At 40.5% G+C, this 23,247-nt stretch overlaps 1 protein-coding gene across 1 annotated transcript in view; it reads left to right on the forward strand.

The window, feature by feature from the left end:
* The window catches only part of LOC146452032 (uncharacterized), a 73,884-nt gene that overhangs the window by 12,200 nt on the left and 38,437 nt on the right, over nt 1-23,247 (forward strand). The window contains exons 15-33 of the mRNA XM_085098369.1: nt 703-1,011; nt 1,829-2,158; nt 3,831-4,278; nt 4,861-5,495; nt 6,297-6,453; nt 6,846-7,066; nt 7,875-8,753; nt 9,349-9,929; nt 10,614-10,857; nt 11,948-12,455; nt 13,042-13,832; nt 14,712-14,885; nt 15,946-16,200; nt 16,720-17,175; nt 17,765-19,003; nt 20,030-20,152; nt 20,643-21,023; nt 21,222-21,635; nt 22,518-22,901. Coding sequence (XP_084954495.1) covers nt 703-1,011; nt 1,829-2,158; nt 3,831-4,278; nt 4,861-5,495; nt 6,297-6,453; nt 6,846-7,066; nt 7,875-8,753; nt 9,349-9,929; nt 10,614-10,857; nt 11,948-12,455; nt 13,042-13,832; nt 14,712-14,885; nt 15,946-16,200; nt 16,720-17,175; nt 17,765-19,003; nt 20,030-20,152; nt 20,643-21,023; nt 21,222-21,635; nt 22,518-22,901 — 8,529 coding nt within the window. The remainder of the gene's footprint in view (nt 1-702; nt 1,012-1,828; nt 2,159-3,830; nt 4,279-4,860; nt 5,496-6,296; nt 6,454-6,845; nt 7,067-7,874; nt 8,754-9,348; nt 9,930-10,613; nt 10,858-11,947; nt 12,456-13,041; nt 13,833-14,711; nt 14,886-15,945; nt 16,201-16,719; nt 17,176-17,764; nt 19,004-20,029; nt 20,153-20,642; nt 21,024-21,221; nt 21,636-22,517; nt 22,902-23,247) is intronic.

Here is a 23,247-nt window from a genome sequence, read left to right on the forward strand (position 1 = left end):
TTTACAATGTAAGCTTTACATGTATGTAAAGTATGTCAAAAGCATTCTATTATATCTCTACTCAGAATAGTCTTCTTTACATAGCATTGCATTTTCTTTGTTTAGCCAGCCAGATGCTTTCAAAAGGCAAAGCGTATACTTTAGAATTTTCTTACAACACTGATACTGCGGCTGTTATTTTATATGAACATGTATATATGTTATATGTTATTTTATATAATTTATATAATATATGTTATTTTATATAATTATAATACTAGGAATGCTCAGTCCTTCCGCTTGCCACTGTGCAGAGCGAACACCAGGAAGTTTCCAATTTACTTTCAAGGTCCAAACTTTTATAATTCGCTAAATTCTGACATAACTAGTTCTCCCTCCTCCGCTTCTTTTAAAAGAAAGCTTAAAGATTTTCTTCTCTCTAGGTATTAACTTCTGCAAGGCTGTATTTCTTAACTAACTTACTTAATATGTGTGTGCGTGTGTGTGTGCGTGTGCGCGGTCAAAGTTAATTATCATAAGTCCATATTGTAATTCTAATATAAGATAGCTATTTTTTAAAAGTGAGGAAGCCTGACTTTATAAGCCTCGTGGTTTCTTTCAGGTTTTCTCGCCATTTATTTTCTTTCGTCAATTTTCATCATTTTTTTTCCATCTGTAATTGTTGTATATTCTTCTTTTGCTTCCATCTTCATGACTGAACAGGCACTGGCTCAGCAACCAAATTCCCGTGTCTTCCTGGAACGTACTCAAGTAGAACAGACTTGTTTAATGCATCGCAGTGCGACACCTGTGACGCAGGGAAGTATTGTCCAGGTGGAGAGGCAGCACCTAGAGGTGACTGTCCACCTGGTTATTACTGTCCAAGCGGCACTCGAGTGGCTGAACAGTTTCCATGCCCCAATGGCACTTATAATCCAGAATTTGGAAGGTCAAGTGAAGACCAGTGTCTTAACTGCACTCAAGGACATTTCTGTGAGAAAGCGACTGTGCAGCCTGTGCCATGCCCTATAGGTAAGTGGAGCTGCGCTATGAAAATACAGACAGCTGGTGAAAGAATTTTCATTTGAAAAATAATTAGCATGCTTAACTTAAATGCTAGCGAAAAAGTGTTTGGTATTCAAAAAGAATTGGAAGTTACCTATTGTACAGCAAAGCTTCTAGTATATAATCTCTTGCAGATTTGACAACCTGTTGTTAAGTGTTCTCCAGAATGTACGTTCTTTGACTGTCTTGTTGTTTCTTCAAGGAATAAATCATTTTCTCAAACTTATTTTTGAGTTTGCAGATTTAACAACTCCTTGGTTCTTGATTCTGGATCCCAGATCCTTGAATCCCGTGTCATGAAACTTGAACGTCGAGAGGTTCGAGATGCAAGAATCGAGTTTCAAGGATCGAGTCAACTTACATTTAGACCGTGCGGGAGGTCGTGGGTTCAAACCCCGGCCGGACCACCACTCAGGGTCTTTAAATGACTGAGGAGAAAGTGCTGCCTTTGTAATGACATCTGTAGGTCCCGTCTCACAACCCTTGATCGTAATAATTTTGTGGGACGTTAAAGAACCCACTCATCTCACTGTTCGTAAAGTGTAGGGGACATAGTTCCTGGTGTTGTGGTCTGGTCTTTGTGTGCATTGGTCTGGGAGGGTGAGGCTAGATCACATATGGAGGCGGCAGCCAGAGGCGCTTTGTATATGCTGACGTCCAATCTCACCCTCTGGATATGATTGGTTATTGATTGTAAAGTCACGCGTATGTTGTGACTGATTTAATAAAGACTTTTAAGACTTCTACATTTGAGCAACACGGTACATAATTATTTTTTTTTTAGGAACGTACATGCCCAATGGTCACAACTCATCTAGTGGTGAAGTTGTTGGGAGCCCTGCTGGATATAAAGGAGCCTGTCTGGCCTGCCTTGCTGGGCACTTCTGTCTTAATGGTACTGTTCTGCCATACCCCTGCGGGAAGGGAAAGTACACCGATCCAGGGCAGTCAGTATGTCAGACATGCTTAGCTGGCCGATACTGCGACAATGAAACCACAACAGAAACAGCTATGAATACTACCAAGCTTTGTCCGGCTGGAAAGTACTGTAGAGCTGGGCTCAGTGATGTCAGTGAAGCTACTGATTGCAGCAAAGCATACTACTGCCCAGAAGGTTTGTATTGTATTGTGCATGTCTATTTTAGCCCCATGTGCAGAAAGCAGCAGCAGCAGCAGCAGTAGTAGTAATAGTAGTAGTAGTAGTAGTAGTACCACCACCACCGCCCATAGTCAAATTCACTCAGGTTTGAGACAAAATATACAATACAATCCTAAAAATATAATTATTGCTTTTATTACATATTATGTTAGAGTGGTTTTCAATTGAGTGTTGTAAAACCAGAACCAAATAAAGTTATTTCTCTGGCCAATCACAACAGATGTAAACAGCACAATCAGAAAATCAGAACTCGAAGCAAATACATGTAACCTGCGTCAAGCGCAGGAAAATGTATGCGACCAAGCAGATTGGTTTTGGTTTGGCTTCCCATTGGTTGAGAAAATAAGGCAAATTTTGCCAACCAATCGTAGCGTCTAGTAAAGCAAAACCAAAGCAAAGGCGAAATTACTTTCGACACTCAACTGAAAACTGCTCTAATTATTTACTAACAAAATACCTGTTTTCCATGAATGCCGTACCTTTAATTATTAATGTAGTAATTATCTTAAAGTCTCTTAAATTCACCAGAGATCCTGCTTGCCTCACATTCTGAGGGAGTATTCCAAAGAACAACACCATTATAGTTAAAACTATTATGAAGATAATTAGTTTGTGGCAGTGGAATAGCTAGTTTATTTACAAACAATAGCTAGTTTATTTACAAACAATAACTAGTTTATTTACAAACAATAGTTAGTTTATTTACAAACAATAGCTAGTTTATTTACAAACAATAACTAGTTTATTTACAAACAATAGCTAGTTTATTTACAAACAATAACTAGTTTATTTACAAACAATAGCTAGTTTATTTACAAACAATAACTAGTTTATTTACAAACAATAGCTAGTTTATTTACAAACAATAAATAGTTTATTTACAAACAATAGCTTGTTTATTTACAAACAATAACTAGTTTTTCAAAATTGATTTAACTATAAAAGTTAACATTAAAAGAGAACGACGTTTCGACCGTCCGACGGTCATTTTCAAGTTCAAAATGAGAAGTAAAATATGTGCTTATATACAATTGTGAAAAAACTAATGAGATACTGACTTAAAAAGCTCTAAGATATTCATAAACAACGTTAACTTTTATAGTTAAATTAACTAGTTTATTTACAAACAATAGCTAGTTTATTTACAAACAATAACTAGTTTATTTACAAACAACTAGTTTATTTACAAACAATAACTAGTTTATTTACAGACAATAACTAGTTTATTTACAAACAATAACTAGTTCATTTACAAACAATAGCTAGTTTATTTACAAACAATAACTAGTTTATTTACAAACAATAACTAGTTTATTTACAAACAATAGCTAGTTTATTTACAAACAATAACTAGTTTATTTACAAACAATAGCTAGTTTATTTACAAACAATAGCTAGTTTATTTACAAACAATAACTAGTTTATTTATTGGGGGCAGGAGTACCCAATGAGAACATTAAAGCAAAGCATTTAAAATGCTGTCTCCTATGTTCCCGTGTCGTTTTGTGCTATTTTAAGAGCATATTTGGTGTCAACTAATACAGTTTGATCTGCCCAGATACTTTAGCTGACAATTTAAGTAACTAACATTCATGTTGGAGTTTCACTGTTGCCGTCAATTTTGTAGGTACGCCTAGAGAGATTCCATGCCCTGTTGGAACATTTAATCCAAACAATAATGGTAAAAGTGTGTACGACTGTTCCATGTGCACTGCTGGAAAATACTGCCAAGAAAAATCCATCGTTGAGACTGGCGACTGCAGTCCTGGCTTCTACTGTCCAACCAACATTACAGATGGTGTCTCAAGCCTACGTATTGGTTCCTATGGCCCTAAGCAGGTTCCCTGTCCCAAAGGAACCTTCCTGAATGAGACGGGGGGAAGGTTTGTGGAGGATTGCAAAGAGTGCATCATTGGAAACTACTGCCCAACTGGGTCTGAGACGCCGACGATTTGTATCACTGGCCATTACTGTCCTCCTGGGTCTGGTGATCCTCAGCCATGCCCAATTGGAACATTCAATAATGGCAGTGGAGCCTATTATCTTGAGAACTGTACACAGTGCACACCTGGATGGTGAGTAACTCTACCTTAACATGTTAAAATAAATTATGACAATCTCCTGCCCAGGCCAGTAATTAGTGAACTTAAGAAGTGACGACAGCAACACCAACGAAAATATCACTTGAAAATATAACACTTCATTTGCACTACTTATTGATTATTTCAACTCATTTAACTTCTTCTAAAACGGCAAACTACCCAGGAACCAAATTGGTAGGCGTGGCACTCAAGTCAGGAAAGAGTATGGAAAACTAACTCTCGTGTGTTCATATTTTTCACAAAACCTTGCATTTGATAGTTTTTTAACGTTCTTAGTTTACACAGGACAACAAAGAAATGTACCAAATTTACATGTAAAATGAAAATGCACAGCGATTTTTTTCTCCTTAAAATAACCACACCCAAATCTCACAGATCAGCTTGCAGTGCAATTTTTAGTGGAATGGCAAGTCCTAACCAATAAACATTCTGTAGAAGGGGTATGATAATTTTCTGAAACAACAGAAAATCCATGTCTTTATTTAACACCTTTTTTTCTGAATGAGCTTGCACATAAGAAGTGAAGCTAAGTGATGTCATGTTGTTTCTCAAAAGGTACTGTGATGCGCAAGGTCTGTCTATTCCTCGAGCTCAGTGTGACCCTGGTTATATCTGCATACGCGGAGCATACACAGGAACACCAAATGATGGTATCACAGGCAGACCATGTCCTGAAGGGACATTCTGTGTTACAGGTTCTTTTGAATTTGATTCCTGCTCTCCTGGGACGTACAGTAAGAGTACTGGTGGAACAAGTGACCAGGATTGCAAGCCATGTGATCCTGGTTACTACTGCTCAAGGAAGCAGCTGACAGCACCAGAAGGGCCGTGCTATGCTGGGTATTATTGTCCAGAGGGATCCACATCTCCCAATCTCACCGCTACCCCGGCTGGTCATTTTACTCGATTGGGATCTTCAGAGCCACAGCCATGTTTACCAGGAACCTATCAACCCCATGACAGACAGAGTAGTTGCCGGCCTTGTGATGGAGGGTATTATTGTCCTACAAAGAACATGACCCATCAGCTTGAATGCGAGAGAGGGTATTACTGCCCTCCCGGTTCAGACAGACAGTTTGCTTGCCCTGCAGGGACATTTAACAATCACACAAAACAGGTTTACAACTCAAGCTGCTTAGGATGCCCTGCTGGAAAGTTCTGTAATCCAACTGCACAAGCTGTTCCTACAGGTATTTGGATTGATCAAAGGGAACTGGTCATAACAAGTTTAAGTACAGGAAAAAAAATTATTGGCTGTAAAACTTGAGTTGACACAGAAATATTCAGCTAGCAAGGGTTGAGCATTGCTTGATAAACAAGAAAAGTGAGGTTTGAATCCCATTTTGATTACTGCTGAATAGAGGGGTGGATATGCAGTAAAGGCACCATCTTTTGAGTTTGAGGAAGTTGAGGGAAGGGGGGGGGGGTGCAGGGTGAGACCACCATCTATTTTGTGGTTTGGTGGGTCCTGTTTGAGTATTACGTAGCTTAGCCACTTCTCTTACGTTCAATTGTTTACTGTAACTCTTTTGATCAGCATCAAATTTCTCCTGGTAATTTCAATGCTTATTCAACCCCCAAGGTCATGAGAATTAAGGATATGATCACCCAAGGTGAATTTTCTTGATATTTTGATAACTTCTCCCCAGCTTGTATAAGTAAAGTTTGGGAACAAGATAGAAGAATTTGTTCTTTGATATTAGAGTTAAAGGGTTAAAAACTTTCTGTTCCCTGTTCTAAATACAGGGTCCATACATCTAGTCTTAAATTCTTGAAAAAATGTGGAAATCAGCTATTTTTAGCTGCATATGGAGAATTTCAAAAGATCAATCTCTTTGGATCAGCTGATATATTTCACAGAATGCTGTTAATAAAGTAACATAGGTCGGACAAGGCCCTACAGGACATAAAACAGGGTGCAAAAAGAATAATTATTAATAATTACAATGACAACAACATCTGGTCAATGCATTGTTTCTCTTGTTCACTAGGGGACTGTGATGCAGGTTACATCTGCTGGTTCAATGCAACAAGACCAACCCCAACCTTTGAGGTGGGTGTTTTGGAATGGGGCAGATTGTGTACTGCTGGGCATTACTGCCCTGCAGGAGTTACCCATGAAGTAGCTTGCAAACGAGGCACATACCGGTAAGTGTTTCTTGTTTTTGCTTTGCCACTAAGGCCATGTTAGGTGATGATGTAGGGAAACGTAGACCATGATGTAGAGAAATGCCACAAAACAGTTAGCTAGGTTAGGTTAAGTGTCAAACGATTGGTTTGGATGCATCTTTGCACTTGTTTAAACAAGTGTGACCAAAGAGTTAGTAAGAGTTATTCTACCAAGAGGCAAGTCCAGCTAGTGGTCAGGGTTGAACCTGGAACTTTTCTTAAAAATAATCATGTGAATAATTATATGGATCTGAAAGTGAGCAAGGGTGTTTATGTGAAGATTACAATGAACATTACTTAAATAACAAACTGCAGTTATTATGCATAATGCAGATCACAGCTCACTGGAATTCTCTAATGTTCTTCTACAGTCCAGTAACTGGTGGTAAGGCTGAAAGTGATTGTACCCAGTGTGATCTCGGCAATTACTGCAATGGTACAGGAAGGACGGCAGTTGCTGGTATCTGTGCTCCGGGTTATCATTGTTTACGTGGAGCTAGAATACCAAAGCCTAACAATGACTCCACGGGAGGAATCTGCCCTAGGGGACACTTTTGTGCGGCAGGAAAACAGCCAGAAGAATGCGGTCCAGGTAAAGGACTCTTTTATTACTTGAAGGGATCTCGCTAAGATTTTTGCACAGCTGAGTGGTTTTAGACCCGATAAAACATGTGATGCGAGTTTTTTGAACAGCTTCAAAAACATTCCTGGAAAAGCATGTGTCAAGAGAGTCCATAACAATGATGCTTTTGTGAATGTTGGAAATTAGCATACGAGAAAAACATGAAACACTGCATACGTACTAATAAGGAGGAGGTTTTAGCAGGTTTTAAAACCACTGCACGTGATTTTTTATCAACCATTTGATAGGCCAATGGGCTTATGAATTATTAATGAGTTTTTTGAAAGAGATCTTATCATCAGCTGAAATTTCAACAGAGCACATGTCAAATACTCAAGGCTCATTTTAAGGGTGTACTGTTCAAAAGAGCTTGCTAGGTTGATTTAATAAACCTGCTGAGACTTTTCTTAATTCCCCCCTCCCCCCAATTACTCAATATTTTTAGCGTTTTTCCTTGTCCTTCTAAAAGTTCTGTGTTTAAACAAGGTCAAAAGTTATAAACACTTCACCAGCAATATTTCTTGTAAATGTATAATTATGTTGTGGAACCCATTGTACAATGTACTATTCCATTCACTTACATGTCATTTAAGTGGATGGAATTTAACCCTTTATAGGGAGCTAAGGCCATTAAACATTTCTCAGTATGCCTGTATCAGTATCAGTGACTGAATAATACATCATTCTCATTTATTATCAGGCTTAAAATATACCATCACATTTATTCCAAAACTGGAAATGTGCTGACAGAAGTCCATTTTGTTAATTCCTTTGCCAGGTTTTCATGCAGCTGTCGAAGGCAAAGAAACTTGTGATGTGTGTCCTGCTGGCACGGAATGTATTTTAGGAACAATCAACCCACCACCCTGTCCTCAGGGTTATTACTGCCTGGTGGGATCAGATAACAATGGACAAAAGAAACCTTGTCCCATTGGAACATTTGGCAATAGAACTGGGCTTAGAACAGAAAGTGAATGCTCATTCTGTCTAGCTGGGCGCTACTGTGAGACTGCAGCCTTGAAAGCTGTAACTGGCCTGTGCGATGCAGGGTACTTCTGCCTGAAAGGAGCCAAGACAAGAACTCCCCCGGATGACCCTGATAATAATCCAAGATGGTTTGGTGAATGTCCTGAAGGAGGATATTACTGTGAGCAAGGCGTCTCTGCCGAAACAGCCTGTCCACCTGGAACCTTTGCACCCGGTAATGTCGGCAAATTAACCTCACAAACTGATTGTACACAGTGCACAGCTGGTCATTACTGCGAGCTTGGACATCAAGTCGCAGTGACGGGTGAATGTGATGCTGGGTTTTACTGTCTTGAGGGCTCACCAACCAAGAGACCAACCTCCTCTGTTGGCAACATATGCCCTCCTGGGTATCATTGTCCCCAAGGGTCAACCTGGCCGCAACCTTGTCTTCCAGGAACATATACCAACGCTAGTGGTCAAGCGACGTGTCTGGACTGTCCGGCAGGTTTTTATTGTAGTGGCAACACTTCAACTCCCATCGAGTGTCCGTCTGGGTACTACTGTCCACTCAATACACCTTATGCTTTTGATAATGCATGCCCTGCAGGAAAATTCAACAACTTGACGGGCAGATCTGCTGCAAGTGACTGTGTGGCGTGTACTGCTGGTTATTATTGTGAGAAAACAGGTAAACTATAAATGCTTTTTTACACCTGGCAATATATCGGCCCGAATATAAGGTTCAGTTGCATAGGCCAATTTACACATTACAATTGATTGGCCGATTTCTTTCTCTTTTAGTGTAGTGCAAGATGAAAGTTAGCCTGATTAAAAAATCTGTTACACTGCCACAAATTTTTATAGAGAACTGATTTTTATCTGCTTACTTATGTTCTTTGTCAAATTGGATAAAATCAGGCCATTTAATGGGTGACTATGTGTTTCTAAATTAGCCTTCAACATATTGTGAGTGTTTGACAAAGACGAAGCATTCATCTGACAATGTGCAGTGCCAGAAAATATGTATACTCCCCCCATAGAAGGATTTTCGTTTTGCACCCCCCCTCCCCCTCCCCTCAGGAAATTCCAGTTAAGCTTTATATTTTGCTTGTAAAATTTTGGTTTTTATGACCTCCCTCCCCCTAAGAATTTCCAGTGACCTTCCTTGGGGTGGGTGTGTTTTTTTTTTTTTCTGGAAGTGCACAATGAATTATTTTTAATTAAAACGTACCTGTTATACATGCACCAGCTCTGTGCTGATCGATGTGGTGTTTATATTGAAGGTCAGTCCAATGTGACGGATCAGTGTGATCCTGGATATTACTGCAGTGGAGAGACAACAGCAGCAAGACCAGTAACCAATGGAGGAAAGTGCCTCAGGGGAACCTACTGTCCAAAAGGGAGCTCTCAACCACTTACATGCCCTGCAAGAAAGTATTGTGGAAGTGAAGCACTTGCAGCGCCATCAGCAGATTGTGCTGCTGGATTCTTTTGTCATAATGGCTCCAATACTGACAGACCCACAGATGGTATTACTGGAGATGAATGTCCGGCCGGCTCCTACTGTCCATCTGGGAGTGCTTCTCCCACACCCTGCCCCCCAGGGACTTATTCAAATACGACTCGCAATGGACAGCTGCCAGACTGTGCTGACTGCACTAGTGGAGATTACTGTGAAGGGTTTGGTAACAAAAACCCAACAAATAAATGTGACGCAGGTTACTACTGTCCCCCTGGACAAAACGTGTCAAATCCCAACGGTCTTGAGTGCACTCTTGGACATTTCTGTCCTTTGGGTTCAAAAGAACCTCGGCGATGTGCAAGTGGAACGTACCAGGATACAACCAATCAAGTATCTTGTAAAGTAAGTTGACTTGTCCTTATTGGGAAGAAGGCTTGATATTCATTGTTCTTGTCTTTGTAAATCTCATGCAAATACGTGCAGTATGAAAACCATGACTAAAAGATCTTGCATTGATTGAAAACAGTTGAACTGGATTGACACAGTTTGACTCTTCTCAATATAAACATTTCTACATATTGAGTTTAACTTGCTTTGAATGAATTTCATTACACATTATGTTTTAGACTAGATGCACCAAGGGTGGAACCTCTTTTTTTTCCTGTTTGCCAATGCAATGTTATTTTTGTTTATGAACCTATCTGTAATTTTAAACATTTAGAAACATCTACCATTTATTATTTTGACCTGAACTGAATTTAGGGTTATATGAAATGCCGAGGTCCTTATCTCTTGTGGAAATTTTATTTATCTTCTCCCTGAAGATATTGATGTGGCATTTTGTGGAAATTTTATTTATCTTTTCCCTGAAGATATGATAAATTGTGATGTAAAACTGTATCTAATACATAGAAGTTTCGTTAACCAATCACAAGGCATAGTAATGAAAAACCAAAGCAAAATATGTTAAATTACTTTCAACACTCAATTGAAAACCGCTCTATGGACTTATTAAATTAATTATATGAAGGTATACTGTCCTTGAATCCTGCCCAAGGGAACTGATTATTATATTTCACCATTTAGGTGTGTCCAGAGGGATTCTACTGTGACAATCGCTACGCCCCTATCGTCCTCTACCAAAACAGCACCTGCCCTCCAGGCTACTATTGTCCAAATGGCACTAAGTATGCATACGAATTCCCATGTCCTCTGGGGACATTCAGCAATGCGTCTGGTCTATCTCATGTCACCGAGTGTAGCCCCTGTCCAGGTGGTTACTACTGCGATGAGCTGGGACAAACCACCTACACCAAGAAATGTGATCAAGGTTAGGAAATAATCAAAGAGTAATCCTCCCCCCCCCCCCCTTTTTTTTGTGTGTTTTAAGATATTCTCTTAATTGCCCTGATCATCTTGCACAAAAACATTTTGAGATTGATAACATCCTCTTGTTTCAATGGCCTTTTGAAGTTTCACTTGTTGCCGTGTATTTAAGGGAACTGGGCCAAGTTATGTTGTGACATCATCGAAGGAAAAAACTGTTTCACAAAATTTCCTTTGATGATGTCACAGCTCGTCAAAACCGAACTAGGTACATTCTCTCTTTAGGTGCGGAGGCGGGTCAAAGAAGCAAGAAATTTTCCAAATTTGAAAATTCATGGGAAAAAAAGAAAAAAGCTACAGTGACAATTTTTTCACCCAAATGATCAGGCCAATAAGGAGAATATGTTAAGCGAAAAAACAGTTTGGGGGTTAGTTGCACTTTAATTGGTGAAGAGGGATGTAAGCAATGATTTTGTCTCTTAATCCAAGTTGCTCCTACAGTAAGCTTTTCTTTGATTAAATATCTCATGATAAACATACATGTAGTTCAGCAGGGATGTTGCTAAGAGCTGGCTGCAGGTGAATTTCACCATCTGAGAGAGATTTTGTCACATACAATATACTTGAGGCTAATTTTAAAGGTGTACAGTCCAACAGAGCCGGCTCTATTTATTTAATATGATCCTGCTCAAGTTTTTTTTTAGCTACATCTCCTGTTCAGGTTTGGTGTTGGACCTACAGGTGCACTCTCTCCACAATTTCTTCAGCCCCCTCTTTCTGGATCTGCCCCTTATTAATTATTTAAGTATCTCAATAGCAAGGTACAATATTAACATAAAAAATAGCAAAATAAGAGCCCTAACAGTGATCAGCATTAAATTTCTCCTTGTAATATCAATGCTTATTCAACCCCTGAGGTCATGAGAATTAAAGATATGATCACCCAAGATAAATGTTCTTGATATTTTAATAACTTTTCCCCAGAATGTTTATAAGAAAAGTATGGGGACAAGATAGGAGAATTTGTTCTTTGATATTAGGGGTTAAAGGGTTAAGCAATAAAATCATCTTGGTCGTCATTCTTGTCTTGACAGGTTATTTCTGCCGAAGTGGTTCCACTGTAGCGACACCTGAATACAATGCAATGGTTGTATCAGATAACATTACATTGTCGTGTCCACCTGGAACTTTCAATTACACAGATGCTGGACCCTGTCCTGCAGGCTCCTACTGTCCTGTCGGCACTGCAGAACCAGAGAAGTGCCCACCAGGCACCTTTAGTAACAAAATAAAACTCTTCTCCGTTGAACAATGTGAAAACTGTACAGCTGGACAATACTGCGAAACCTACAATCTGGTGAAGCCAACAGCGCCCTGCCGGGAGGGGTACTATTGTCCCACGGGAGCATCAAAGGCCGACCAGATCGAATGTCCCGCTGGAAGATATTGCCCTGAAGGAACGTTTGAGCCAAGGCTGTGTCCCAATGGAACATTTAGGAGCATAACAAAAGGAATGTCTGTCAGCGACTGCTATAACTGTACCCCTGGATATTATTGTCAAGGTGTTGGACTCACAAATGTCACTGGTCCTTGTGCAGAAAGGTATTTTATTTTTGCCTTCTTTTTGAAAAGTCTTGTAATTGTTACTCAGTGGATTTTGGGTGGGGTATGTCACTAGGACTCTGGACCCCTTACCCTATACTAAACCATGTCCAGCCACATTTTACCACCCTACTCCAGACTAGATACCAAAAATCCCTACCCCACCCTAGACTTGAGACTTGCCACCCTACTCTAGACTAGATACCAAAAATCCCTACCCCACCCTAGATTTGAGTATTTTAATTTTTATTCCTGGGAATCTGTTCCAGACTAAACTTTTTCTCAATGTTACCCTATTCCAGACCAAAACTTTATAATCTCTATACCCTATCCCAGACTAAACTACTTGTCAATGAAAAACATACCCTTGCAGCTGCAGATACATATATAGGATATAAATATGGGGTACCCCCCTCCCCTAGCCTGGGTTAAAGAGAGAGAGAAGTTGTAAGTAAGTATTTATGTTTATTGTAGTGTCATGTACATGTAACTATTTTCCCTTTGGTATTTGGTGCCTTTATGTACGATTCATATAAGGGACGTGGACTTGGAGAAAAGGTGTTCATCATAGTGTTTATTTTCATAGATACTACTGCCCTGGAGCTAACAGGGTGAAAGATCCACATGAATATTTCTGCACCATAGGGCATTTTTGTCCAGGAGGAACTTCTGAACCCATCCCATGTCAGAACAACAGTTTTGCCAAGGCCACCCATGCAAGAGAATGCTCACTGTGTCCAGCTGGATTCTTCTGCAAGATAGCTGGTGTTCCAAAGAATTGTACACAAGGCTTTTACTGTCCCTATGGAACTGGTATTGACTTGAAAGCCTGTCCTAAGGGAACATACGGTGCTCAGACGACATTAGAGCGCGTTTCACAGTGCAAGTCATGTGATCCAGGGAAGTATTGCGCATATGAACATGCTACAAATTACACCGATGATTGCGATCCTGGCCACTGGTGCGCTTATGGTGTGGACAGACCTGATCCCATTGGTGATAACATTACAGCATATAACTTAGTGGGTAATGACTCGTGTCCACATTATGACGGCAGGGAAACAGGTTCTGGAGGCATATGTCCTATTGGGCATTATTGCCCTAAAGGATCCAAGGCCCCTCTGCTCTGCCCTGCAGGGCGTTACTGTCCTGTTCCGAAGCTCAGTGAGGGTGTGATATGTTTGGAGGGTTACTATTGCCCAGGAAATAACTCGGAATATGAGTCACGACCATGTCCACAGGGATATTACTGTCCTAATGGCACATCGCTGCCTTACCAGTTCCCATGTCCACCTGGTAAATATAACAACAGGACACGACGAACAAGGATAGAGGATTGCGTGAGCTGTTCGCCAGGATTTTATTGTCCAGTTGAAGGTAGGTTGGCAATTTGTAAGTAAGTATAATAACATTCAAATGTGAGTACACTCAAATCTAGTACGACTTCAGAGTAGCTTGGTGAAATTTATCAAAGAAAAGTTTTGCATTAAGTTGCATTAAGGCAAGACTTGTATAGCATTGTGCAGTTCCAGAAAGTGTCCATACTCCCCCTGGGGAACATTTTTGTTTTGCACCGCTCCCCCTAGGAAATTCTAATTTAACTTCATACTTTGCTTCTAAAATGTTTGACTTTTAAGACCCCCCCCTCCCCAGGAATTTCTGATGACCTTTCATGGGGTGGGTATGGATTTTTTGTGGAACTGCACATTGCACATTTTATTATTTTCAAAACAATAGTAGCTTATTCATAAATTCCCCAATTAGTTTATTTAGCTAAAAACCCAGACATTTAATAGAAAAAGCCTTTCATAGAATCAGGTCAGTTTTCTGTTGTGTGAAACCCTTGGTAAAATAATGGCAAGCATTGATTATGGCTGTACATGTATGGTCTTTCTGAGATAAGAGAGGCATGTAAGATGACTCAGTCTAGACATGGCATCACAAAACATAAGAGAGATTAGAATTCTTTTACGAGAAACAGAAAACACACAATTAGTGTTTACATGCATGTTCTCTTGAAAAAACTAGTACACTGTCAGATGAGAAATAATTCTGACCTTTGATGCTACTTAGTTTCACTGACAAATTGAAAACAGCGGTCGGCAAATATAGGATAAACATGTGGTCATTTCTGCTATTTGCTGTTTGCCGTAAATATAATTCTAAATCTTGCTATTATGCGTCACTTATTACCTTTAAGTTTCCTCATTGAAAGTTTCTTATGACAAAATATTCTTATTATCTTGTTTTTTCCAGGAATGTCACTGCCTAATAACACATGTGCCGCAGGCTACTTTTGCCGACGTGATGCAGTTACTGCTACCCCTAACCAAGGAGATGATGCTAACATCTGTCCTGTTGGACATTATTGCCCAGAAGGAACTGGAGAGCCTACCAACTGTCCATTAGGCACATTTGGAAATGACACAGGTATGTATGATCAGCATCAAATTTCTCCTTGTAATTTCAATGGTTCTTCAATCCCTGATGTCATGAGAATTAAGGATAGGGTGACCGGAGTGAATTTTTTTTGTGACACTTTAATAACTTCTCCCCAGTACTTTGATATGAAAAGTATGGGGACAAGATAGGAGAATTTGTTCTTTGATATTAGGGGTTAGAGGGTTCATTGGTTATATAACTATAATTTTGAACAAAATCTTTGACTGATGATAACACTTGGAACAGAGTCTGCATTTAAATCTTCATTTTTCTTGAAATGATTGCTATATACCCTTGGCTCAACATTCGTTTTTTTATCATTCCTACAAAACGTTGCAAATGAGTTGGACCATCAGATAAAAAATATAATTTAGGTCGCAAACCTCACAAACTGATAGCTCAAAATCAATCGTTTGTCTCACATTTGTGTCACATAGGTGTGGACTGCAATTTTTCTAATGTTTTATTGCTGTTCTTCATTAGGCATTGGTCATCTGATCAAGATTACAACACAATTTATAAGTCTTTCCCATGTGGGTTTCTCAGAACTAATTTTCAACAATACTAATTTGCTAATTTACAACTAATTCCAACAATGCAATATATGAATATAATGGAAAATTACAACGAGGCAAAAAAACTACGATATACAATAAGAAATAGCCTTATACGTCATGAAAATTGAAGGGTTTTCACGATCTTCTTGAAGAGGCTTAATGATGGTAAATTTTTTATCTTATGGTCCAACTCATTCCAACGTTTTGTGGTGCGATACAAAAAGGAACATTGGGCCAAGGACGTGCTATACTTGCTCCACGAATTTGAGATCTCAACAATATTGCTACTGAGTACAGTACAGTGGTTGAACAGTGGGCTCCACACCTACGAATACAGTCATAAGACAAACAATAATATTGATGTTGTGGGTTGTAACAAAAATTATTATTTCAAACCACAAGGACTTAAATACCTTTCATGGCATTACCCCACAAACTCTGTGGATTTAACTCTTAACTCTTGTTTGATGTTTCTTTTACCTTTTTGTTAGGTTACAAAGATGTCAGTGAATGCTGGAATTGTACGGCTGGTTACCATTGTTCTCAGCCTGGGCGAGATGCTCCCATTGGACCATGTGATGCTGGATATTATTGTCCTGTTGGCTCGTCAAGCCCGAGGGAGGTTGCCTGCTATCCTGGAACATACTGTGAGGGGAACAACAAAGAACCCCAGCTGTGCCCTATTGGAACCTTTCAGCCCAACTACACCAGGACAAGTATTAGTGACTGTATCAACTGTACTGCAGGTACGGCTTTGCTCAAACGTTGTTGTGATTAATTATGGTGGGGAGCAAGCAAGTAGCTTTTGGATTTTGTGGGTGAAGCAGGTAGGCTCAAATTTCTTCCGTTCTCTCGAAGCAGGCCTATGGAACAGGCTTCTAAAGGAAAAAGTGTTGCTTGCTAAAAGTTTGCTTTATCAGTAAATTATTGTTTGTGCAATGGTTACTTTTAGATTTCTTCTTAAACCTCAACAGCACCTTCTGTAGATTAGTTGTGGTGGCCATATTATTGGAGTAGGCAGCTGATTTTGTCATCTTTTTTAAAGAATCAGACAAATAGCCCAATAGAGTAGCCAGCCAAGATCATGAAGTAGATGGTGATTTTTGCCAGCTGACAGCTACTTTTGGCAACCCTGTGTCACAACTGCTACTTAACTTGTTTCTTTGGATTTGCTTAATTGCAGTTTAGCTAACTAACAAATTATTTTTATTACAGAAACTGGGTGTTTTCATCAATAATTTGAAAGATTTATTTTGTTGTGGCAGGCTCCTACTGCTCCACACCAGGACGTCCCGATGTATCTGGTCCTTGCAAGAACGGTTCCTATTGTCCAACTGGTTCATCTGTAGAAGACCCTTATGAATGCCGCATTGGGTTCCACTGTCCCGTGGGAAGTGCCACGCCCAAGCCTTGCCCCGCGGGATCATTTACCAATTCGTCTGGTAGAGACATCTGCGACCCATGCCCTCAAGGCTTCTACTGCTTCCCTCTTGAACTTGATAGAAATGAATCTGTGGGATACCGTGTCTGCCCAAGAGGGTGGTACTGTCCTCAAGGAACAGGTCTTGATTGGCGTTCATGCCCAGCAGGTACCTACAGTGACAGGATTGGCTTGTATAGTGAGAAGCAATGTAAAGACTGCGATGCTGGAAAATACTGCGATGGGAGGAACCTCACATCTCCAACAGATTTCTGTGCACCTGGCTATTACTGCAGGATAGGTTAGTGACACATTTTTTTGTCAATATCTTTGCTAGTGAAGAAATATGCTTGTAGTCAAATTACCATAGTTTGTCATTGTGTTGATAGGCTATCATACATGTATATATTTTTCTGGAAAAGGCTGCATAGGTTAATTCCCTGTTTTCAATGTCATGCTTAAAAATTATACATACAATAGGCTTTGTGCAAAAACAGCTGACATTTTTTTTTTGTCTCTATTCAAATTAGCCCCACTAGCCTTGTTTAAGGTACATATATATGTAATATATTTTAACTAATGGCTAACTTGAATGCAAACAAGCGAATATATCAAAATCTCAGCCATGCTTTATAGGGTCCATCCCTGTCAAAACTGCATTAAATTGCTATTTAAGTAATGTCTTCTTGCTGTCATATATGCAGACAACGTGGCCTCATCCTGACCTAAAATTGCCCTCCTCCTCCTCCTCCTCCTACATTAGGTGGAAAGCACCATTGGTTAAGGGGTGGGAGGGGGCGTGGGTAAAAAATAATTCCTCTTTTCAACCAAGAAAATGTACAAGTGCTGTATATTTCTTAATGATGATTTATTTTTGTGTATGTTTGCAGGTGTCTCAGTTAGAAAGCCTTACATTGATGGCTACAATATAACCAACGGTTCTTGTCCCAATCCTACCTTCCTTGGTCAGTACACTGGCATTGGTGACATTTGCCCACCAGGAACATTCTGTACTGAGGGTTCCAATGTACCCAAGGACTGTGCTGCAGGAACATACAATGATGAGAGTGGGCAGAAAGAGTGCAAACCATGTCCATCTGGCTACTACTGTCTGGGACGGACAGTCACCTACATTAACAATACCTGTCCCAGTGGTCATTACTGTCCAATCAATACAACCCAGCCTTACCAGTTCCCATGTCAGCCTGGAACATTTAACAACTTGACTGGGCAAAAGAGTGATTCATCGTGTCTTCCATGTCCTAAAGGTAGCTACTGCGAAGGCTTTGGGAATTCCTGGCCAACAGGGCTCTGCAGTGCTGGCTGGTGGTGCAATGGAAGTGCAACAACTAACAAGACCACTACACATGGTGGTAAATGCCAACCAGGGTATTACTGTCCTGAAGGGTCTACATATCCAACGGAATGTGATGGAGGGAAGTTCTGTGATGTTGCAGGCCTCAGTGAGCCCAAAGGAAACTGCAGTGCTGGTTACTTCTGCACGCTAAGAGCAAGTTCCTCAACACCTACTGATAACACTGGTGGAAAATGCCCATCTGGACGTTATTGCCCTGAAGGCTCTGTTGCTCCTATACCCTGCAACCCAGGGACATTTTATGGTGGCGATGAAGCAACTAGCCCGAGTGCATGTGGGCAATGCACTGATGGCTCCTTCTGCAATTCATCTGGCCTTGCTGCTCCTGATGGGCGATGTTCAGCTGGATATTACTGTCCAGCTGGGCAGTCGGTTGGCACACCATCATCATTTGTCTGTCCTCGTGGAAGTAAGTGTACCACAGGTGTTGGCAGTCCTACAAAGTGTGAGTCTGGATACTATCAAGATGAACTCAAACAAGACACTTGCAAGGAATGCCCTGAACGATACTACTGCAATGCGACATTTGGTGGAGTTGAGAATTACAATCTATATGTGTGTCCAGAGGGGTACTTCTGCACCAATGGAACCCGTTATGCAGAGGAATTCCCATGTGCAATTGGCACTTTCAACAACTTAACAGGACGCGCTAGCCAGAGTGAATGTACACCATGCCTTCCACGGTATTATTGTGGTGAGCCAGGCTTAACTCATCCACGGACTCTCTGCAGTGCTGGGTACTACTGTAAGACAGGTAATAGATTGATAAATTTAGATAAAACACACGACGATCTAAACTTACAGGCTTTTATTTTCTATTGAAACAAAACTTTTCCTCTGTGGGGGGGGGGGGGGGGGTGGTAGAAGGATAGGGTCAAAAATAGCCAAATTTTGAAGTCTGCATTTTTCACTCGTTTAAGTCCCTAGCGACCTTGGGGTGTCAAAAAAATCACTTGGGAATCAGTTTTAAGTGCAAGCAAAGCCCTGACAAAGAATTTTAGTTTTGACCCAAAAATGACTTCATCCTTTGTGGGCTATTTCTTTGTCCCCGGTCCGTTGGGAGGCCTAAAAAGTGTCCCGGGGGAAGTCTTCGGACACGCTAAATCGATTGGCACCTTTTTCGTGAATATTTTTTACTTTAAGCACCATTGGCTAATTATGAGTGGTTCAACACTACAGAGGTTAAAGGGGCTATGTCACACGCAAAACAAATAAAATAAAGGCAAAACAGAGTGTAGGTGGACAAAACAAGGATAAGATTAAAATGGACTGCATTTTGGTAACTGGAAAACAGTTCATCTGGCATTTTATCAAGTTTATCACATTTTGCATGTACGTGTTATTGATTATGCACCTAATCATCTTTGATAATCATGCGGTCATTATGTAAATATGAAAATAAATTAATGTATTTTTTTTCAAGGTAATAAAGAGCACATAATTAATGATAGATGCACAGAATCTTCCAAACTCTCATAACATCACCCCTTTAAAGCACTGCATCCGTTGTCTGGAGGTCCTAGGTTGATGTCCTCCTCTCTGACAACTCTGATTTGTTTCACAGCAATACTGCATGAAAATCCTACATACATGTTTCCTTGCAGTCGTGCTAAGCGCAGTTTAGCTTGTCCTTGGCAGTTTGCTTTTAAGTTCTCGCCAGTGTCAGTTTTGCTCCATTGAAGTAATTTCCCGCCGTGGTCTTAACAATTTTAAATGACACTACATCACAAGTGATGTAAATATCCAGTTAATAACTCAAACCTTTGACATGTTTACCCAGGTGCAAGATCTGCCACACCCAATCAAGGAAACGATGCAAATGAGTGTCCACCAGGGCGTTTCTGTCCTGAAGGAACAGATGAACCAGAGCTTTGTCCACGTGGAAGATTCAGTAATGCATCAGGTAAGCTGTGGGCTGCTATCTCAACATGCCTTAACCCTTTAAGCCCTAACAGTGATTAGCATCAAATTTCTCCTGGTAATATCAATGCTTATTCAGCCCCTCGAATTTACTGTGCTTTTCAATAACATACGGTCTCTGAACTTCAACCCCAGCTAACGATTTGCGTGTTTTACTGTCGTCAATCATAATTACAGTGATAACCCACTGACCACAAAAATACAGAAACGAACAAAGTGGATTGAAATCACACCACACAAACATGACATTTTGACCCCGTTGAACCAAATGTTGAGCCAAACGTCATTGTTTTATAAGAGGTCCGCTACAGTGATTGACGGCAGTGAAAAGCGTAACAGTTGGTTGAATTTTGAACTTAAGAGTCTACGTGTTACTGAATGGCGCAGTAATCAAGGACTAGCACAAATTGGCTCTCGAACAACCGAGTCCAGATTGTCACTAATACAATAAAAATTATATCTTTGCTTTCCAGGTTTGCATAACTCAGGTCAGTGTACTCCATGCACAGCTGGATATTACTGTCAGTTCGCAGGATGGACAAATGAAACAGGACTATGTCAGCAAGGCTATTTCTGTGTCCAAGGTTCCACCAGTAAACAGCAGGAAGTTTGTCCTGCTGGAAAGTATTGTCCCACTGGCACACACACACCCAAAGACTGTCCTGCTGGCACCTATTCGAATGGAACTGGCCTGTGGAAGGCTGAGCAATGTAACAACTGCACAGCTGGGTCATACTGTTTTGAACTAGGAAGGACCTACCCCACGGGACCATGCAAAGCTGGCTTTTACTGCCCCACTGGGTCCAGGGTAGATGATGCTGTGCCATGTCCTATTGGATTACATTGTCCTGAAGGTGAGTTCTGGTTGAATTAACATACAAATTCTCCTTGGTGTTTTGTAACACTTCTTACAGAACTGGTTGGGAGAATGTAAATCCTGAGCACTGCACTTGAGCAGCATTTGAAGGGTTTTGCGCAGGAGGGTTTGCCAAGTGAGAAACTTTAACACTAACTATAACTTTAACTGTGAACGCTTAATTCTCATGTTACAGGAAGTGCTACTCCAAAAGACTGCCCTGCCAAATCCTTCACTAATGCCACCCAGCAATCATCCTGCCAAGACTGTCCTGCAGGGTACTATTGTGTCCCGGAAAACGTAACAGCGGGTGACCCTAAATCAGGCTATCATGCCTGTCCAGTGGGCTACTACTGTCCTGCAAGAACGGGACTGGATTGGAAAGCGTGCCCACGTGGAACATTCAGTAACAGAACACACCTTAGCCTTGTGACGCAGTGTGAGGACTGCCCAGGTGGAAAATACTGTGGGGAGCTTCATGCTATTGAGCCGACTGGTGACTGTTATGGTGGCTATTACTGTGAGTCCGGGGTGGACAAGCCTGATCCAATTAACTCAGTGAATGGGACATCTTTGCTTGGTAACTGTTCTATACTGGGACTACATACAGGTGACTATTAGCTTCTACTAACTAATGTCAGAGTGTGCAATGTAGATAAACTGAAATATATAAAGGATATTACATAACCGCGCGAGGATACGAAATTTCTCTTCGATTGTTGAAAAATATTTCACAAGTGAGCGCAGCGATCGAGTGAAATATTTTTTTTAACATAAGCAGAGAAATTTCGTATCTCCAAGCGGCCATGTAATGTTCTGTTTATTATATAAACAGCAATGAAATATCAAATCATTGCTTAAGGCGCGATTTGTTATGTAACCGTAGCAGCGGTGATCTTTTCTCGTGTAAAGATAACGTTATTTTCATGTGTGAAGACATCGTGTTTTCGCACCAAAGCTCACCTATTTCATTTGTGTTACTAAGGTTAAATTAAGTTCTTATACTTTGATCATGTGAGGTTTAAAGTAACACTTAATACTTTGTCCATATGATGCATTGAAAACAAGAGCACAGATTGCAGTCAGAGATTAGTTCTGTTGGATCTTCCTGGATCTCTTCAAACTGCTGGGAGGGTTAACAAAGTGCACGTTTCTGTTTCTTTATTCCACTGCTCCCTTTACAATGTTCAGTTTCTACAACGTGTTTGTGCATGATTGTCTGCTGAATGTGCAACATTGCGTCGGGAGGGTTGGGGCTTCTGTGAAAAGAGCTGTAAAATTCATCTGTTTTAAGGGGAATCCAGTAACCTCAATCAAAATGACTAAAGTGCCATGAATTGTTAAACCGTCTCAACACAAACAAAGGTTATAGCTTGACATTCAGGGAACTGCAGTAATTGTTATTAGAGCGGTTTTCAAATTCACAAGGTTTGCTATTGTCTCTGGAGTGAGATCTTTTAGATAAAGTCTCATGGTTTCCACATTTCTCTAGGGTTTGGTGGTAAGTGTCCGGTGGGTCATTACTGCCGTAAGGGATCCACCCTTCCTGAGCCATGTCCTGAAGGAAGCTACCAGGACAAAGAAGGCCAAACATATTGTAAACCCTGCCCTGCTGGGTACTACTGTCTGGCCAAGGCCTCCACATTCAACGGCACCATCTGCCCATCCGGAAGGTACTGCCCTCTGAATACCAGCGTCCCAATCCTTTGTAAAGAAGGCACATTTAATAACCTAACTGGGCAGACAGAGGAATCGAATTGTGTTTTGTGCACTGCTGGAAAGTACTGTCAAGGCTCTGGATTGAGTGCACCAACTGCAGACTGCTATGGCGGGTGGTACTGTGTGAATGGATCCATAAAACCTACACCAGATGGAGGTAATGTCTTTATCTAAGAGTATTGCCATTTTCCAGAATTGGCTGGCCAGACAGTCTATGAATCAAATGTATTTTTTTTTAATGAGTTCAATAACCACACAAACAGTTCAAAAAGCCACACATCAGTTCAGTGACAGTAGACCTCAGTTGTAAGAACAACTGTAGAAGAAATGTTTTTTATTTCATTAGGACAAGTAGGAGAAGAGGGGAGAGGGTTTTATGCGGATGAGATCCATATTTACGGCAGGCAGAAAGTACGAATAAACCAAATAGTATCTATATATTCACAAATAATGGTAGCAGGCTTCCATGGGCGCATTTAAAAATCTATTGAAGGGATGCTGCC

Source organism: Pavona decussata, unplaced genomic scaffold (assembly GCF_977016875.1).
Source record: "Pavona decussata unplaced genomic scaffold, jaPavDecu1.1 SCAFFOLD_381, whole genome shotgun sequence".
NCBI lineage: Eukaryota > Metazoa > Cnidaria > Anthozoa > Scleractinia > Agariciidae > Pavona > Pavona decussata.